The sequence below is a fragment of the Gopherus evgoodei genome, chromosome 1, assembly GCF_007399415.2.
Source record: "Gopherus evgoodei ecotype Sinaloan lineage chromosome 1, rGopEvg1_v1.p, whole genome shotgun sequence".
In the NCBI taxonomy this organism is placed as follows: Eukaryota; Metazoa; Chordata; order Testudines; family Testudinidae; genus Gopherus; species Gopherus evgoodei.
Window position 1 is genome coordinate 242,583,596 of NC_044322.1, and position 16,447 is coordinate 242,600,042.

At 40.7% G+C, this 16,447-nt stretch overlaps 1 protein-coding gene across 1 annotated transcript in view; it reads right to left on the reverse strand.

Moving 5' to 3' along the window:
- Positions 1 to 611: 611 nt before the first annotated feature.
- C2CD5 (C2 calcium dependent domain containing 5) overlaps positions 612 to 16,447 on the reverse strand; it is a 126,899-nt gene continuing 111,063 nt past the window's right edge. The window contains 5 exon segments of the mRNA XM_030541432.1: positions 612 to 2,026; positions 2,432 to 2,578; positions 5,390 to 5,580; positions 6,488 to 6,589; positions 7,585 to 7,635. Of these exon segments, the coding sequence (XP_030397292.1) occupies positions 1,898 to 2,026; positions 2,432 to 2,578; positions 5,390 to 5,580; positions 6,488 to 6,589; positions 7,585 to 7,635 (620 nt within the window). The 3' untranslated portion in view covers positions 612 to 1,897.

Genomic DNA, 16,447 nt, shown 5'->3' on the forward strand with positions numbered 1-16,447 from the left:
ACTTTGAAACTCCCTTCCTGTTTTCTTGGCAAGTGCTTACTTATCTGGCCAGGTGACAATGCCTGCTCCAGGGAGCAAGCGATCCCCTGCTTGGAGCAATGCTGAGCTACTGGAGCTTATCAGTATTTGAGGAGAGGAGGGCTGTGCAGGGACCCAGGATGCCCTGCTATCACGCTGCCCCCTTCCCACAAGACCCATCAAACTGGAGAGAACTGCACTGTGGGATAGCTGCCCTAGAGCGCTGCTCTCCTGGTGCTGGAAGTGCTGTTAATGTAAACACACTCTGACGCTTGAGGAATTAAGTGAATACACAAACCAGTGCTTTACTTTCACCAGTTCCCTATCACTGGTGAAACGTACAGCACAAAAGCTCTGCAAGTGTAGACATACCCTAAATAAGAGAAACTTTACTGATCGCTGCCACAGAATTTAACAAAATGTAATTAAGCTTGATGACCAAACTCCCCATTAAGGGCACCCAATTCAAAAACTTGTTAAAGAGATTACTAATCTCTACCCTTCTTTATATTTGAAGACGAGTTTGCCATGCCATTCCAAAAGCTTCAGCATGTAGCTATTATATACTGACCTACAAACAAACAAAAATCCAGTGGTTTTATACAGAAATTTATTGTACAAAGGAGGAATATGATTTTTATGCTCATATACAATGGGATATTTGGGTCTGACTACACAGAATATTTACATTCAAGTTTACACATTTATTCAAGTTCCATATTAGATGTTGTCAACACATATTTCCATGAACATGTCTTCAAATCTAAAGAGTCAGTCTTTATATTATTCTACCAAAGTCTTCAAAAGATTTGCTAGAAATGGATTGTTTCCTTTTCCTGCAGTACCCATCATCTCCCAATTATAGTATGTGAAAGGAAACCTGACTTGTAGAAGTTAATGTCATAAAAATATTTTAACTGTTCTTTTACCCAACTTAGCCAGGCATTTCCAAATAGCAAAATACAGAGGGCCTAATTCTGCCTCCATATATGCAGGTGACTGTCTCTCTGACTTTGTCTATATCAATATTGCAAGATCATGCCCTAAAAAACTGGACTTCAGTAGGTTAAGACATTATTTTGCAGACTCTCTCCTCCCGCCCCCAAAAAAGCATTGTACAAATGTTAATATTGAAATGAACTTATAATACCTGAACCAGATATAATCATTTATTTTGTTTTACCATAGTTATGCTTATAAAGCAGCAACATCGAACATTTAAAATAAAAAAAGTTGTACAATAAAAATATTCACTAGTTCACAAACAGCTGAAAAACATTTTAGCATGCTGCTAAGTTCAGACAGTCATTTCTCGTGCTTTTTTCCTCTCAAAGTTCCATTAACTAAAGCTCATTACAGACTTCACACCAGACAATTGCTTATTTGGTAATATTTTTTTTTAAACCAGTCATGATCTCTTGCTCATTCAAAGGCAGCTGATTCCAGTTTCTTAATTATCTTCCAGTTTTTGTTTCTTAAATTAATTAAGAGTAAATTAAAATGTACAAGCATTATCAGACTCAGATACTGTTTGAGTTATTTTTTCTGGCCTTGTCAAACAACTACATAAAGAAAAGACACAAGTAAGTTCCTGTTTTATTTCAGGAGCTCTATGGAATTCCTTTAGATCAATGCCTCATCTTCTGTCTAGATTTCACAGGGGCTAGTAATTAAATAAATGGAATTACAGGGTACTGGCCAATAAAACGTTGCCCTGGCTATTATGTAAAGTTGATGGACGAAGGTTAGTGATTGTCTTAGATTTAGCTGACTGTAATATTTTGGAGAACTACTGATTTTTGAAGAGGTAAAGCTAAACACTCCCACATTTTGCAGAGATCTTTTTACTTTGGGCAGGGCCAATCCACTTCTTCTGGCTTCATGTCGTGACATCTCCAGCACTTGCAGGTTGAGAGACAGCAGCAGATGGTTGCACTGGTACCACTTCTAATTCAGATTCACGTACAACAATCACTGCATCCCCACTGACATTTATTAGACACTGTGCCTGGAAGGACAGATAATTTTTAAATAGTTAAATATATCCTTTATGGAGCATATTTTCAGCCTTTGGACTTAACACTAAAATCAATTAAATTCATTCACCTAAGTTCTTGCCATATCATTCTGATATGTTAACTTTAATTCTAAAATTAAAAAAAAAAACAACAACCCAAACAAATCAAAAACCTCCTACTGGGTCAGATTATGCCCACTAGATCTCTCCTCAGTCCACATAACTATTTAAAAAAAAAAAAAAAAAAAAAAAAAGAGACTTACTCCTCCCTTGTAGTTCTGTGGACTGATTAGAATAATCTCATCCTACATGGGTATTTTCCTCTAAGACTGGTTACATATGACATCAGCTGGGTCTTTAATTGTCAGAAAAATTGTCATTTCAATCACAATTTACCTGATTTTTGTTGGGGTTCTCCATGAAAACACACTGTTTCATTATATATGAGACAACTGCATTCCCCCCTAAAGCCGCAACGTGTGCCCTCACCATTGCAAACACTTCAGCAATGAAAGTATGGAGAAAGCCACTGACACCGCCCTCCTAAAAAGAACAAACACACACAAGTGGATTTTATGTAACTGTCAATAAACAGCATTGGATATCTTACTTATGTTTCCCTCCTTTCAAATTATTCCCTTCCAATGAATGCTGATTGGTATATATTTTTGAGGAGCAACATCTTGTTCTGTACAAAGTGACCTGTAAAATTTTACTTCCCTGTAATATAAAGACTGAACTTGTTTTGAGAGTTACGCATCACCTGCTTCTGGGTGAATGAGCATTTGCTGAAAAACAAATGAAAAAATCCTGCTACATGAGTAAACAAGAAAAGAATAAAGAGGTTATTTACCTGTAACTAGAATTCTACAAAATCATCACCTGAATATACCCACACACTTAGGACACTCCTGCACAGTCCACATTTTTGTTGGGACCCCCTAGAAAACTGGCTGTATGGAATTGTGGGCATACTCTTCAGGGGACTGGATTTTTCGGATCTGAAACAACACATGAAGCTGTGGGCAAGGCCAGCCTCTCAATTCTTTCCACTAATTCACATTCCTGAAGAAACAGGAACTAAGAGAAGTCATGTGAATCTGTGTAATCATCGTAAAGAATTCCAGTTACAGCCCAGTTTTTGTCACAGTGGTCCAACACCTGCTGATGACAGCCTGCTTTTTCCACAGTCTCTCCTGCATGTGGTGGAAGGAAAACCAGACACAGAGCTGTGCTCTCTGTTCTACCCCCTGGCTGAATGAGGTCCCTGAGCCAGAACAGTTGTGACAGAGCTTTCCTTCTCTTGACCCCAAAAGGATTTCTCACATGTAGAGCGTATTTTGAAAAATGTAAGGTGTTTTTTTTTTTTGCTTGTTTATCTGCTGTGCCATGCCAACTAAATTGGAAGGAGGAGTAGAGAGGACACTCAAGTGTACTGCTCCACATATGGTTCCTGCGGGGAGAACAGAGTCTCCAGCCACCCTGAAGGAAGACAGAAAGGACTGAAGAAAGAAACTGAAGTTAATAGTGTTTGAGCCAAAATAGCTACAAAAGCTAGGAATGGAAGATGAAAGGCAGGAACACTTGTTTCTGCACCGCTGGCAAGCAGCAAAAGGGGCACAGCTAATCTTAGAAAGCCAAATGACAAGTTTTGACCACCCCAGTTACTATAGAAAGAGGAATCACTCACTGGTAAAGAGATCAGGAGCCAGAAAACAGGAAATATATGATGATGATTAATTGATAAAAAGCCAAAATTATTTTTATTGTTCCACAATATTTCCATGCAAACAACCCTAAAGAAAGTCAACTGCAGTGAGAAACCCAAAATATGGACACCGGTTTATCATCTGCATCAGACATACCCTGTCAAAATCTAAATCTACACAGATTACAGCATCAGTGCAAAAAGATCAATAGAATAATGATCCACGTAAGTGGCTATAATAATCTAATGATACAAAGCAAAAGGAAAAGATTTTGTATATCTACATGTACACTGCAGTATTTAAAAGACACAGGATAAACCAGATATGTGGCACCCTTCACTTTTTGAAACCCAGAATTTTGCAAACACCTCTGAAAGTGTTAAAGGGCCTTGGACTACTCCATATTCCATAAAGGAACTGCTAAACCATCAGCATAAATAATAAACAGAAAATACTATACATATGCTCAGAATAATTTACAAGAGTGGATATAATTGCAACCATTTTTATATATTATGATTATCAAACTGTATTACATTCCATCCGAGGACAATATTGTGTTAGGTACTGTGCAAACAGTTAAAAAAAGGGATCCTTGTCCTGAAGAATACAGGTGGGGAAACTGAGGCACAGAGAAACTAAGACTTTAGGTGACAGATTGTTACATCATACTATCACTTTGAAAAATGACATGTAGTTTTCAATTAAATTTTAAAGATATGTAAATTAAAAGGCATAAATTGCAAGATTCAAATGTGAAGTTTGGCTGTCCAAAGCTTCTATGGGATAGCCACTAACACTAAGCTGCTTCCACTGGTTAATACACAGTGGTAGGGTTTTCAAACATTTATGGCATTCCTGAAGCAGCTCAGATGCATGTGGCTGGGAAGGCTTGGAATGCTGCTTGTTCAAATGGCCATATGTAATTTGTGAATCCTTACATAAGACTAAGTAAGGAACCACAAAAACCATACATGCTTTGAAAGCTTACCATTGATTGTTTCCTTTAACTAAGGAACAGTTTTTAGCATTTGAGCAAATCTCAATTTTAGGGTCCAAAGGAGCTCCAACAGCCACTGAAATCATAGAACATGAGGGTTGGAAGGGATCTCAGGAGGTCATGTAGTCCAACCCCCTGCTCAAAGCAAGACCAATTCCCAGACAGATTTTTGCCCCTGATCCCTAAATGGCCCCCTCAAGGATTGAACTCACAACCCTTGGTTTAGCAGGCCAATGCTCAAACCACTGAGCTATCCCTCCCCCCCAAGAGATATACATTTTTCCATTTGCTGGTTTTAGCTTTGTCTGGATGCTGTGCTGTGTTTGGCCTATACCAAAATGGCCACCAATTATAATGGACCACTGGTAAGCTCCCTGACCACGTAATGCTATTTTACTGGCTACATGAGTGAGTAACACTTCTTACCAATTTGAAGAATAAACAAATGAAGCAGCCCTTTTTATAATGTGAGAGGAACAACAAGAGGATCACCTTTATGTGACTCCCAGTTGCTTAGCACACAGTGCCTAAGTTGTGAAAAGTCAGCTCTCTTCCTGTGCCATACAGTTAATTCAGACAGTAAACTCATTTAGCTTTGTTATTATCAATTCACAAAAAAGTGCAAAGTCCTAATATACAGCTCACCTCACGTAAAGAAGTGGTTTCCCGAATAAAAAACATGTTGATTATCCCAAGATACTTGGTTATTTTTGCCCCAGGGATAAAAGAAAGAGGTGTCATCTTAACAACCGAGACAGTAGAATTGGTGCATGCTGGAACAGAACGGTGACGCAAGTGTCCTTCAGCCAGTGGACTTGCTTTGTCAAGAGAAGCAGCTAAAAAAGGTAGAAAAGAAGAAAAAGAAAAGAAAAGAAAAGAAAGTAACTATTGAGTATGATCAGTGACGTGTTCTTAAAACAAAACTCTTCTTCTTTATGGTTTCCAAATAGCTTGGTGATTATATTCAGCTGCCTATGATGTTCAGCCATGTCATGAAAGAAAGGAAATTATCATGCAATGCATGCAAAAAGACAAAAAGTTGCAATGGAATTTATTTGGAAGAGTGGCATTCCTGCAAAAGAAAACATTGAGGCTAGCAGCTGCACATACAACAATCAGTTATCAGTGAAGGTAAAGGAAAAAAAGTGCCAACATTTTGAAATAAATATCTGCTGGAGGAACAAATTACTACAGGAAGAGTGTGAAAGTTGTCATGTTTCCCCAGTGCAGCATTTTCCATTAAAAAATTCTTCATTGTCAACTTTCAGATAACCTTAACCTTGACTATTTTAAGTAAAAACAGACAGATCTTCAATGAAAGAACTACTGAAGAATAACTCACGAGTTGCTAATTTAATGATAATTGGTTTGACTGTCACCTACATGATTGCTACCTGTTTCTCACCAAAAATTTTCCAAGTTTATACATACACCTACACCCACAGAGTGTATGCATATATGTTATACAATTAACATGGCTATTTATAGCTATATACTTTATTGGCAACTTTTTTAGTAAGCAACATAGAAAGACTGCATTCTGCATTTAAACTACTAACTCATAATTCCTAAATTAATTTATTTTTAAACAGACACTAGAAAGCATCTGCAGTTTTTGCGCTCGTATATTTGTTGTGCTTTCAAATTGCAATGCCACTACTGGGTAGGAAACTCCACCCTCCACCACTGGGAAATCAGAGATATGTCTCAGATTATCATAATGTGGTAGAAACAGCCGCCTACTTGTCTTATTTGATCCACGCCTTATGGTCTGAGCTTTCAGTTTAATGAGCTCTATCCAGCTGTTGCATCTGTCTGCAAAGGAACTGTAATCAACTGACGTTGCTGAAAACACAGACAGAAAAACAAAAGAAAAAACAAAGAAAAAATATGGATGATGTCTCTTGCCCACCTCAGTGATCCTTTTGATGAAGCAATTTTCTGTATCGGAGGAAGAATGAATATCCCTTTCACATCTGTTTAAAGGAAAAGTTAAATGTCCAGTCCTATCCTATATTGTCCAAAGCAGTGTACTGATTACTGGTGATGTCACAGCTGTGAACCAACTGACTATGACTTTGTCACTGGAAATGTGTAAATAAAATCACACCTAGTTCTAGCTTCTTCACCTTAAGTAACTAGTTTTAGTTTCTTAATGTTATTTTAGCTCTATTTAATCTTAAGTTGTATTCCTGTTCTTTTTTTCACAAGGAGCTATTGATCATGAATTTAAAGTTCCTGGATATAACTATCAATCACTTCCCCTGCCTTCAGCTTGAAAACATATGGTTTGGGTTAGGGTAAAAGTCATGAGTTGGAACAACCTCTCAATTTTTAACGTGCAAGAATTTTCATTTTGAAGTATTACTTTTCCCCAAAAAAGGCATTTTTACAATTAAAACTGAAGGGTTGTTTTTCTGCTTATGACACTGTCTTGTTTTTACGTTAGTACCCCTGAAACTGGTCTTGAGAACACTTTGGCAAGCATCCAAGGACCTTTTAATAACTGATCATTAGCACATTACTCTGTAAAAACGAATACAAATTAACATTAAAATAAGCCAAAATGAATTAAACAACAAAACTCTTCTCTGAGGAACTACTTCTCTAGCAGATATAGTTATATGCAGAAAGACTCTCTTAATTAGTGCAAATAATCTTAACTATCTCTTGTGATTTTTTTAAAAACATATGCAGATATCAATAAGCCATAGCAGAGCATGCGTTCCTAGGCAACTGGTAAACACTTCCTGGGTGAATGAAGACAAATCCAAAGTGTGGACCAGTGGCCCAGGAATGTCCACCCTGTTCTGGCTTATGGCTAAATTAAGTAAACTCACCTCTCTGTGCAGCTGGTATACCTGTGTGGGAACTTGCATTCTCCAGGACCTCTAGTAAGACAAAACGAATTCCACTCATGTCACATATGAACAAAATTAACTGCACAGATATGTTGTACAAAGGATCTTTTTTCTTCTTTTAAAGGATTTTAGAGATTAAACTGGCAGAAAAAACCCTCCTCTATAGTGATTTTAGAGTCTCAGTACAAACATGAATTCGGTAAAGACTACACTCTATGTGGATTTGATTAATGTACTTTTGTAGCATAGTAAAATCAATCAACTTCACCATTAAATCTAAAACACACTATGATATGAAACTATACATACTCCTTGGCAGTCAGAAGTACCTGAGTACTATTTAGAGCAACTTGCTAACAAAAAATGACAAAAACAAGAGAGAATCTGCAGATGGGTAAACAAAATTATAATAGTATTACAGTGTTATTCATGAAGAAAGAGTTAAGTGAACCTAATCTGTATAATTTAGATAAAAGATTACAATGGGCTGGGGAGGAATATAACAGTCTATATATGCAATGGAGCAGATTAATGGTTAACCCAGTTGACTGGGTGCACATTAATGCAGAGCATACAGGACTGTTACATAGAGGAGAGAGCAGTAAAAATGCAATACTCTAATCCAAATTAAGATATTTAAATTATATTTGACTATGCTTCAAACTTTCTTAGAATTGTTGATGCGGAACTGGCTAAGGTTGTTCCAACACACAAGACATGATTTTAAAGGTTTTTACACGATACACCGCTACCTTGATATAATGCCACCCGATATAACATGAATTTGGCTATAACGCAGTAAAGCAGTGCTCCGGGGGGGGGTGGGGGAGGGGCAGGGCTGCGCACTCCGGTGGATCAAAGCAAGTTCAATATAACATTGTTTCACCTATAATGCGGTAAGATTTTTTGGCTCCCAAGGACAACATTATATCAAGGTAGACATGTAATAATGGAATTTTTCATCCTCAACTACCTGAAACTGAGCAAGCTTTCCAATTTTTTTTCATATTGGTTTTTATTAGCGAGGGGGGAGGATGGCATACCGCACTTCCTATGGACTTAGTTGTGGCTTTGTTCCAAGCCCCAAGCTATGTGCAAGTTGTAACTGTGCTATCCCTGAAGGAAGAGACAGAAATTGATGCTCAGAAACAATGTATCTTCCAGTTTCCCCATGGCTCCTAGGAAGTACTCTGAACCAGATCTATACTTGACACAGCATACTTCCCACAGAATGAAGACAGTAACACTCGCTGGTACTTTGGGGCAGAGTGCACTCATCGCTCATACAGGTGGGCAAGACAGGGTGAGGTAAGTAACAGCTCTGTGAAAACTGCTTCTTCCCATGCTGGTACCCATGATCTGGGTAAACAGCTATAGCTACTGAGATGCCAAAATTATGAGTTATTGTTATTTAAGAAATGCCCATCAAAGTCTTTAAAACAACAAATTTCATGGGACCAAAAAGACGACCCTAGTTTGAGGTAGGGGTTTTTTTGTGCAAAATTTCAAAGGCCTGCTGTAAACAACAGGGGTGTGAAAACTCCTCAAAACAGATCACAAAATTATTTTATAATGGAAAAAGTGTTGGACAATCTAAACATAAGGGTAATCAGTTCTTCCTCAAATGTTTTAAGTCAGTTACTAGTGCATAAAATTCAGATGATTTGTTTGAAGAGAGAGAGTTTTAACTTCCATGAAACTCAAATAACTGAGCAATTTTGTTCACATTTTGGAAAAAGAGAAGTCAGGCCAAGATGAATATTCCTTCCCCCCAAAATAAAGCAAGAAGGCCATCAAAGGCCCCAATTTTGCAATTCATTGTATGTGGGCAGGCTGCAGTGCCCAACAGAGTTCCACTGAAGTCAATGAGGGTTCACATGGGCACAGCAATACTCTCACACGCAAAGAACTGTGGAATCAGGGTGATGTAACCAGTGACCTCCAAGAAATTTAGTGCTATAATCAATTTTTATACTAAGCTGAGAGTACTTTCTCTGCTCAGAAATGGGATCTGTTTCAGGAGGATCCTACCTTCTGTCAAATTATTCACGCTTGATAAGAAATACTGGATAGGCTAATATATTGGGCCCAAATAACCACTGTTATTCCCTCGTGGAAAGATCCAGTCACTGAAGGCTCCCCACAAGGCTTTAAAAGCCTTTACACAACTTATTACTGCTTTATTCCAATCCCATTTTATTCAATGAGTAACAACAATACTCAAAAAAATGTGATACATTCAAGACATTTACACAGCTCTCAAAATTGTTTGGGGAAGGAATGCAACAAGCATGAAGACCATAGGACTTTCTCTTCCTCTCCAAAGGTTCATATACTTATTCAACGTACTACAGCATCCCTATCAAGATTGTCTCTAGTACTCTCCAACAAATTCTCCATGGATTTTATAAGGCATTCCTTATCACATGAATTATATAAGAACAATCATTAAACATGCCTGAGAAATGAGCAGCTTCAGAATACATTGTGTCTGTATCGCCATGATGTGCTTTTTCCACATGGTTCACCTTTGCTGAATTCTTCTATAGACTTTGTTGCTCTATGAAATATAGTCATGTCTGCTCTCTTTTTTTTTCTTTGTTATGATAGATGGTCTCTTTCACCTCTGAGATTAGACCATGTTTTCAGCAGTATACTATATAACAAGCTGTTATACACAGAGCCCTTCGTTTTTAGTTTTTATTTTTCCCAGGAATTTATCAGTGTTTATTACAACAACAAAAAAAGGTGAAAATTGGTGCAAAAAAACTATTATTACTTTTTATGGGTAAATGCCGGGGTTTATTTGATGGATGAAAGGATGGGGGGAAAAGTATTCAGTAGGTTAAATGCTTTGATGAACGGAATTCAATGTGGTTTGCTGCAGAACTAAAACAAAACTTAGAACACAATGCCACCTCTGAGTTTAAGGGTATGTCTAACTACGGGATTATTCCGATTTTACATAAACCAGTTTTGTAAAACAGACTGTATAAAGTCAAGTGCACGCGGCCACACTAAGCACATTAATTCGGCGGTGTTCGTCCATGTACCGAGGCTAGCGTCGATTTCCGGAGCGTTGCACTGTGGGTAGCTATCCCATAGCTATCCCATAGTTCCCGCAGTCTCCCCCGCCCCTTGGAATTCTGGGTTGAGATCCCAGTGCCTGATGGGGCAAAAAACATTGTCACGGGTGATTCTGGGTACAGCCTCTCCCCTCCCTCCATGAAAGCAGCAGACAACCGTTTCGCGCCTTTTTTCCTGGGTGAACTGTGCAAATGCCATAGCACAGCAAGCATGGACCCTGCTCAGATCAAGACTGCAATCGTGGACGTTGTAAACACCTCGGGCATTCTCGTGCAGTCTATGCTGAACCAGGACCTGCAAAGCCAGGCGAGGAGGAGGCGGCTACGGCAGCACAGCGACAAGAGTGATGAGGACACGGACACAGAATTCTCTCAAACTGCGGTCCCCTGCGCTTTGGAGATCCTGCTGGAAATGGGGCAGGTTCTAGCCATTGAACGCCGATTTTGGGCCTGGGAAACAAGCAGACTGGTGGGACCGCATAGTTTTGCGGGTTTGGGACAATTCCCAGTGGCTGCGAAACTTTCGCATGCATAAGGGCACTTTCATGGAACTCTGTGACTTGCTTTCCCCTGCCCTGAAACGCCAGAATACCAAGATGAGAGCAGCCCTCACAGTTCACAAGCGAGTGGTGATAGCCCTCTGGAAGCTTGCAACGCCAGACAGCTACCGGTCAGTCAGGAATCAATTTGGAGTGGGAAAATCTACTGTGGGGGCTGCTGTGATGCAAGTAGCCAAAGCAATCATTAAGCTAATGCTACGAAAAGTTGTGACTCTGGGAAACGTGCAGGTCATAGTGGATGATTTTGCTGCAATGAGATTCCCTAATTGTGGTGGAACGATAGATGGAACCCATATCCCTATCTTGGCACCAGAGCACCAGGGCACCCAGTATGTAAATCGCAAGGGCTGCTTTCAATGGTGCTGCAAGCACTGGTGGAATACAAGGGACGTTTCACCAACATCCACGTGGGATGGCCATGAAGGGTTCATGACGCTCATGTCTTCAGGAACACTCTCTGTTTGAACGGCTGCAGCAAGGGAATTACTTCTCAGACCAGAAAATAACAGTTGGGGATGTTGAAAAGCCTGTAGCTATCATGGGGGACCCAGCCTACCCCTTGATGCCATGGCTCATGAAACCATACACAGGCAGCCTGGACAGTAGTCAGGAGTTGTTCAACTACAGGCTGAGCAAGTGCAGAATGGTGGTAGAATGTGCATTTGGCCATTTAAAGGCGCGCTGGCGCACATTACTGACTTGCTCAGACCTCAGCCAAACCAATGTCCCCATTGTTATTGCTGCTTGCTGTGTGCGCCACAATCTCTGTGAGAGTAAGGGGGAGACCTTTATGGCGGGGAGGGAGGCTGAGGCAAATCACCTGGCCGCTGATTACGTGCAGCCAGACACCAGGGCGATTAGAAGAGCACACCACAAAGCGGTGCGCATCAGAGAAGCTTTGAAAACGAGTTTCATCACAGGCCAGGGTACGGTGTGACTGCTGTGTTTGTTTCCCCTTGATGAACTCCTCCCCCTTGATTGACTCATTCCCTGTAAGCAACTCACCCTACCCCTTTGATTACAGCTTGCTTAAGGAAATAAAGTCGCTATCGTTTAAAAATCATGTATTCTTTATTAAATCATTATAAAAAGAGAGAGAGAACTGACAAGGTATCCCGGGTGTGGTTTGGGAGGAGGATAGGAGGGAAGGAAAAGGCCACTAAAAAAATTTCAAAGTAATGACAGCCTTTTGGTTGGGCTGTCCATGGGGGTGGAGTGGGTGGGTGCATGAAGCCTTCCCCCACGCGTTCTTACACGTCTGGGTGAGGAAGATATGGAACGTGATGAGGGGTGAAGGTGGTTACACAGGGTCTGCAGCGGCACTCTGTGACCCTGCTGCTGTTCCTGAAGCTCCACCAGACGTCGGAGGATGTCAGTTTGATCACGGAGCAGCCCCAGCGTTGCATCCCGCCACCGCTGATCGTCCTGCCTACACCTCTGATCTTCCTTCCGCCACCTCTCATCTCGAGTGTCTCTCCTCTCCTCACGTTCGTCCCTCCTATCCTCACATTGGTCCCTCCTGTCCTCACGTTCACTGGCATCTTTCCTGTAATTTGATGCCACGTCCTTCCACTCATTCAGATGAGCTCTTTCATTGCGGGTCACTTCCATGATTTCCAAGAACATTTTGTCTCGCGTCTTTTTTTTTTCCGCCGCCTTATCTGAGAGAGCCTTCGAGATGGAGTAGGGAGGCTTGAAAAATTTGCAGCTGCATGAGGGAGGGAAAAACGGGAGAGAAATATTTAAAAAGATACATTTTACAGAACAATGCTTATACTCTTTCACGGTGAACAACACTATTCACCTTACATAGCACATGTGATTTCACTACAAGGTCGCATTTTGCATCTTAATATTGAGTGCCTGCGGCTCTGGCATTAGAGATCTCACAGACACAGGTCCGGGCAGCAGAATTCAGCTTGCATGCATCCATGGTAAGCCACTGTCTTTCGGCTTCTGCAGCCTTCATATACACAGTGCCCTCCTTTCCCAAATACCAAGCAAATCCTATTCAGTGCTGCTTCTTTCCTGTTAACATGCAGCAGCAGAAACCACCCCCCCCATCCAATTCTCTGGGATGATCGCTTTACCCCTCCCCCTCTGGCAAGTATCATGGAAGATCACTGCTAAACATCCCCCTTCTTCCCCCACAGCGTGGCTGGTAGCAGGAAAGATCCCTGCTAGCCAAACGTGAAAAAACTCAGCGTCATTCCACCCCTCTCCTCTCCTCACCTCCCCTCCCCCTGCTTGGCTACCTGCAAGGAAGGATTTCTTTTAAGCAACAGGCAAACAGCCCAGTAGGAATGGCCATCTCTGTCCCCTTAATTAAATTCCTGAATTTCAACCAGGTTACCATAGACAATATCACTCTACTGAGAATAACACAGCGAGATAAAGAACAGATGTTGCTTGAATGCTGGCAATCACCAGGACCATACGCAGCTAGGCTTTGTCATGCAATGATACCAGATTACTTGCTACATGCATGGCGTGGTCAAGTGTCCTACCATGGAGGACGGAATAAGGCTGCCTTGCCCAGAAACCTTCTGCAAAGACTTTTGGAGTACCTCCAGGAGAGCTTCATGGAGATGTCCCTGGAGGATTTCTGCTCCATCCCCAGACATGTTAACAGACTTTTCCAATAACTGTACTGGCTGCGAATGCATCCCAAGTCCTCAGGGCAAATTAATCATTAAAAAACGCTTGCTTTTTAACCATGTTTTATATTTACAAAGGTACATTCACCAGAGGTCGCTTCCATGGCTTCATTGTCTGGGCTAGTGGCTTGGGAGGGCTGAGAGGGTAATTCCGTCTGGGTGAGAAAAAGCTCCTGGCTGTTGGGGAGAACAGAATGCTGCGTGCTCTCTGCAAACTTGTCCTCCTCTTCTTCCTCCTCATCTTCCCCGTCCGCAGAATCCTCAGCCATGGCTGAGATTACCACCCCCACCTCAGAATCCACGGACAGGGGTGAGGAACTGGTGGTGGACCCCCCTAGAATTGCACACAGCTCAGCGTAGAAGCGGCATGTTTTCGGCCCTGCCCCGGACCTTCCGTTTGCTTCTTTGGTTTTCTGGTAGGCTTGTCTGAGCTCCTTAACTTTCACATGGCACTGCACTGAGTCCCTGGTGTGGACTCTCTCCATCATGGCCTTGGAAATTTTTTCAAATGTTTTTTCATTTTGTCTTTTGGAATGGAGTTCTGTTAGCATGGAATCCTCTCTCCATACAGCGATCAGATCCAGTACCTTCCATGCGGTCCATGCTGGAGCTCTTTTTCGATTCTCAGGAGACTGCATTGTTACCTGTGCTGATGAGCTCTGTGTGTCACCTGTGCTGGTGGGCTCTCCACGCTGGCCAAACAGGAAATGAAATTCAAAAGTTCGCAGGGCTTTTCCTGTCTACCTGTCCAGTGCATCCGAGTTCAGATTGCTTTCCAGACGGGTCACAGTGGTGCACTGTGGGATACCGCTCGGAGGCCCATACCGTCGATTTGCGGCCACGCTAACCCTAATCCGACATGGCAATATCGATTTCAGCGCTACTCTTCTCATCGGGGAGGAGTACAGAAGCCGGTTTAAAGAGCCCTTTATATTGATATAAAGGACCTCGTTGTGTGGACGGATGCAGGATTAAATCGGTTTAACGCTACTAAATTCAGTTTAAACGCGTAGTGTAGACCAGGCCTAAGAAAACAATATATCTCTAATCGTCAAACAAAACTTTTCATTTGAATAAATTTTACTGTTGTAGACTTAGAACTATCAGCCTATAAATATTTACATTTCATAATTGGGCCACATCATTTGCAGAGAATACACTCAACTTCATCCTTTTTTCCAGTTTTTGTTTTTGTTTTAACCTTCAATTATTTCCTTGTGTTCTGAATTGTATTCTGATACTGATTTTTGTTTTCTTCCCATTTTAGAGTGTCAGACCTTTAAACTCTTATCAGCTAACAGCTTGAAATGTGTACATGGAGGACGGTGAAATTCATCAGTATGTTCAGATGCGTACGCACTTCAGAGTTTGTTTATTGTGTGTATCTTCTAGACTATTACATAGCCTTGCTTCAGTATACACACAAACTAGTGTATTATCATAACACATATCTCATGCAATGTATTTTTCCTAATAAAACAAGTTATTTTTTATATATTTGAATGGTAGGGTGAAAATTGAGGGAAAAAATGCCCTAGATTAAAAAAAAAAAAAAAGGTTTAAACTGAAAATGAAGGGGGTCAGTTATACAGTACTTGTTTCTAGCCTAGGGAATTTCCTGCTCAGCCTTGAGGAATAAGACGACACTAATGGTAGAACATAGAAACATATTTAACTCAGTCCTATCTGACTCTGGGGTCAAGCATTAAAGAGTTAGTACTTAATGAGAAATTTGCAGACATCCAATACCTTCTCAACAGATGTCATGGATCTGTCTCACTCTTTCTTCTACATTTATTTGAGAGCACAAGAAGTGTTCTGCTCAAATTATAGAAGACTTCATAAAACATTTTAGAAGAAAGGCTTGCTTAGCTGAACTCATCTACAAATGGTTACTTGAGAGGCAATACTGAATTCAGCCTCCCACTTTTTGCTGATTTTTAAAAGAAATTGTGACTTTCAGATGAGATACTGGAAACAAGGTACAGCCTTTCTCTCCTCCTTATATATATCTATAATTTACTGAGTAAAAGTCTGAACTGTTTGTATTGTCCAACTTCCAAAGTTCAAATATCAAGAACTAGATGCCAAAGAGTCATAATAGTTTATAAATCCATGAGTTTTTTGGCACAGTTAAGAAAGGCCCTCCACTCAACTTGATGGCATTTCTATCTGTCGGTCTGTAAGGCTGATTCCTATTGGTATGAGAGGAAAATCAGGGCCACAGCTTAATATGCAGGTCTCGCTCATTGGGCGTACCACTCAGACTACCATAAGAAACAGAGTACGCAACTCTCTACTTAAAAAAATTATAAATTTAGGACTCTTATTCTTTCTTCCTAAGCTTTCAGGGTGCATTCAGGTCACACTTCCAAACTTTTCTCCACAATCATGAGGTCTAGGAACTTATTTCTTTAAAAACAAAAGCAGAGATACTCATGTACTCACAGGATTCCAGGAACTGGGCTTTAAGTAAAACCATCAACTACCACGAGTTTCATGATTAAATCGAGAGGGCTGGTAACATGGCTACTATTAA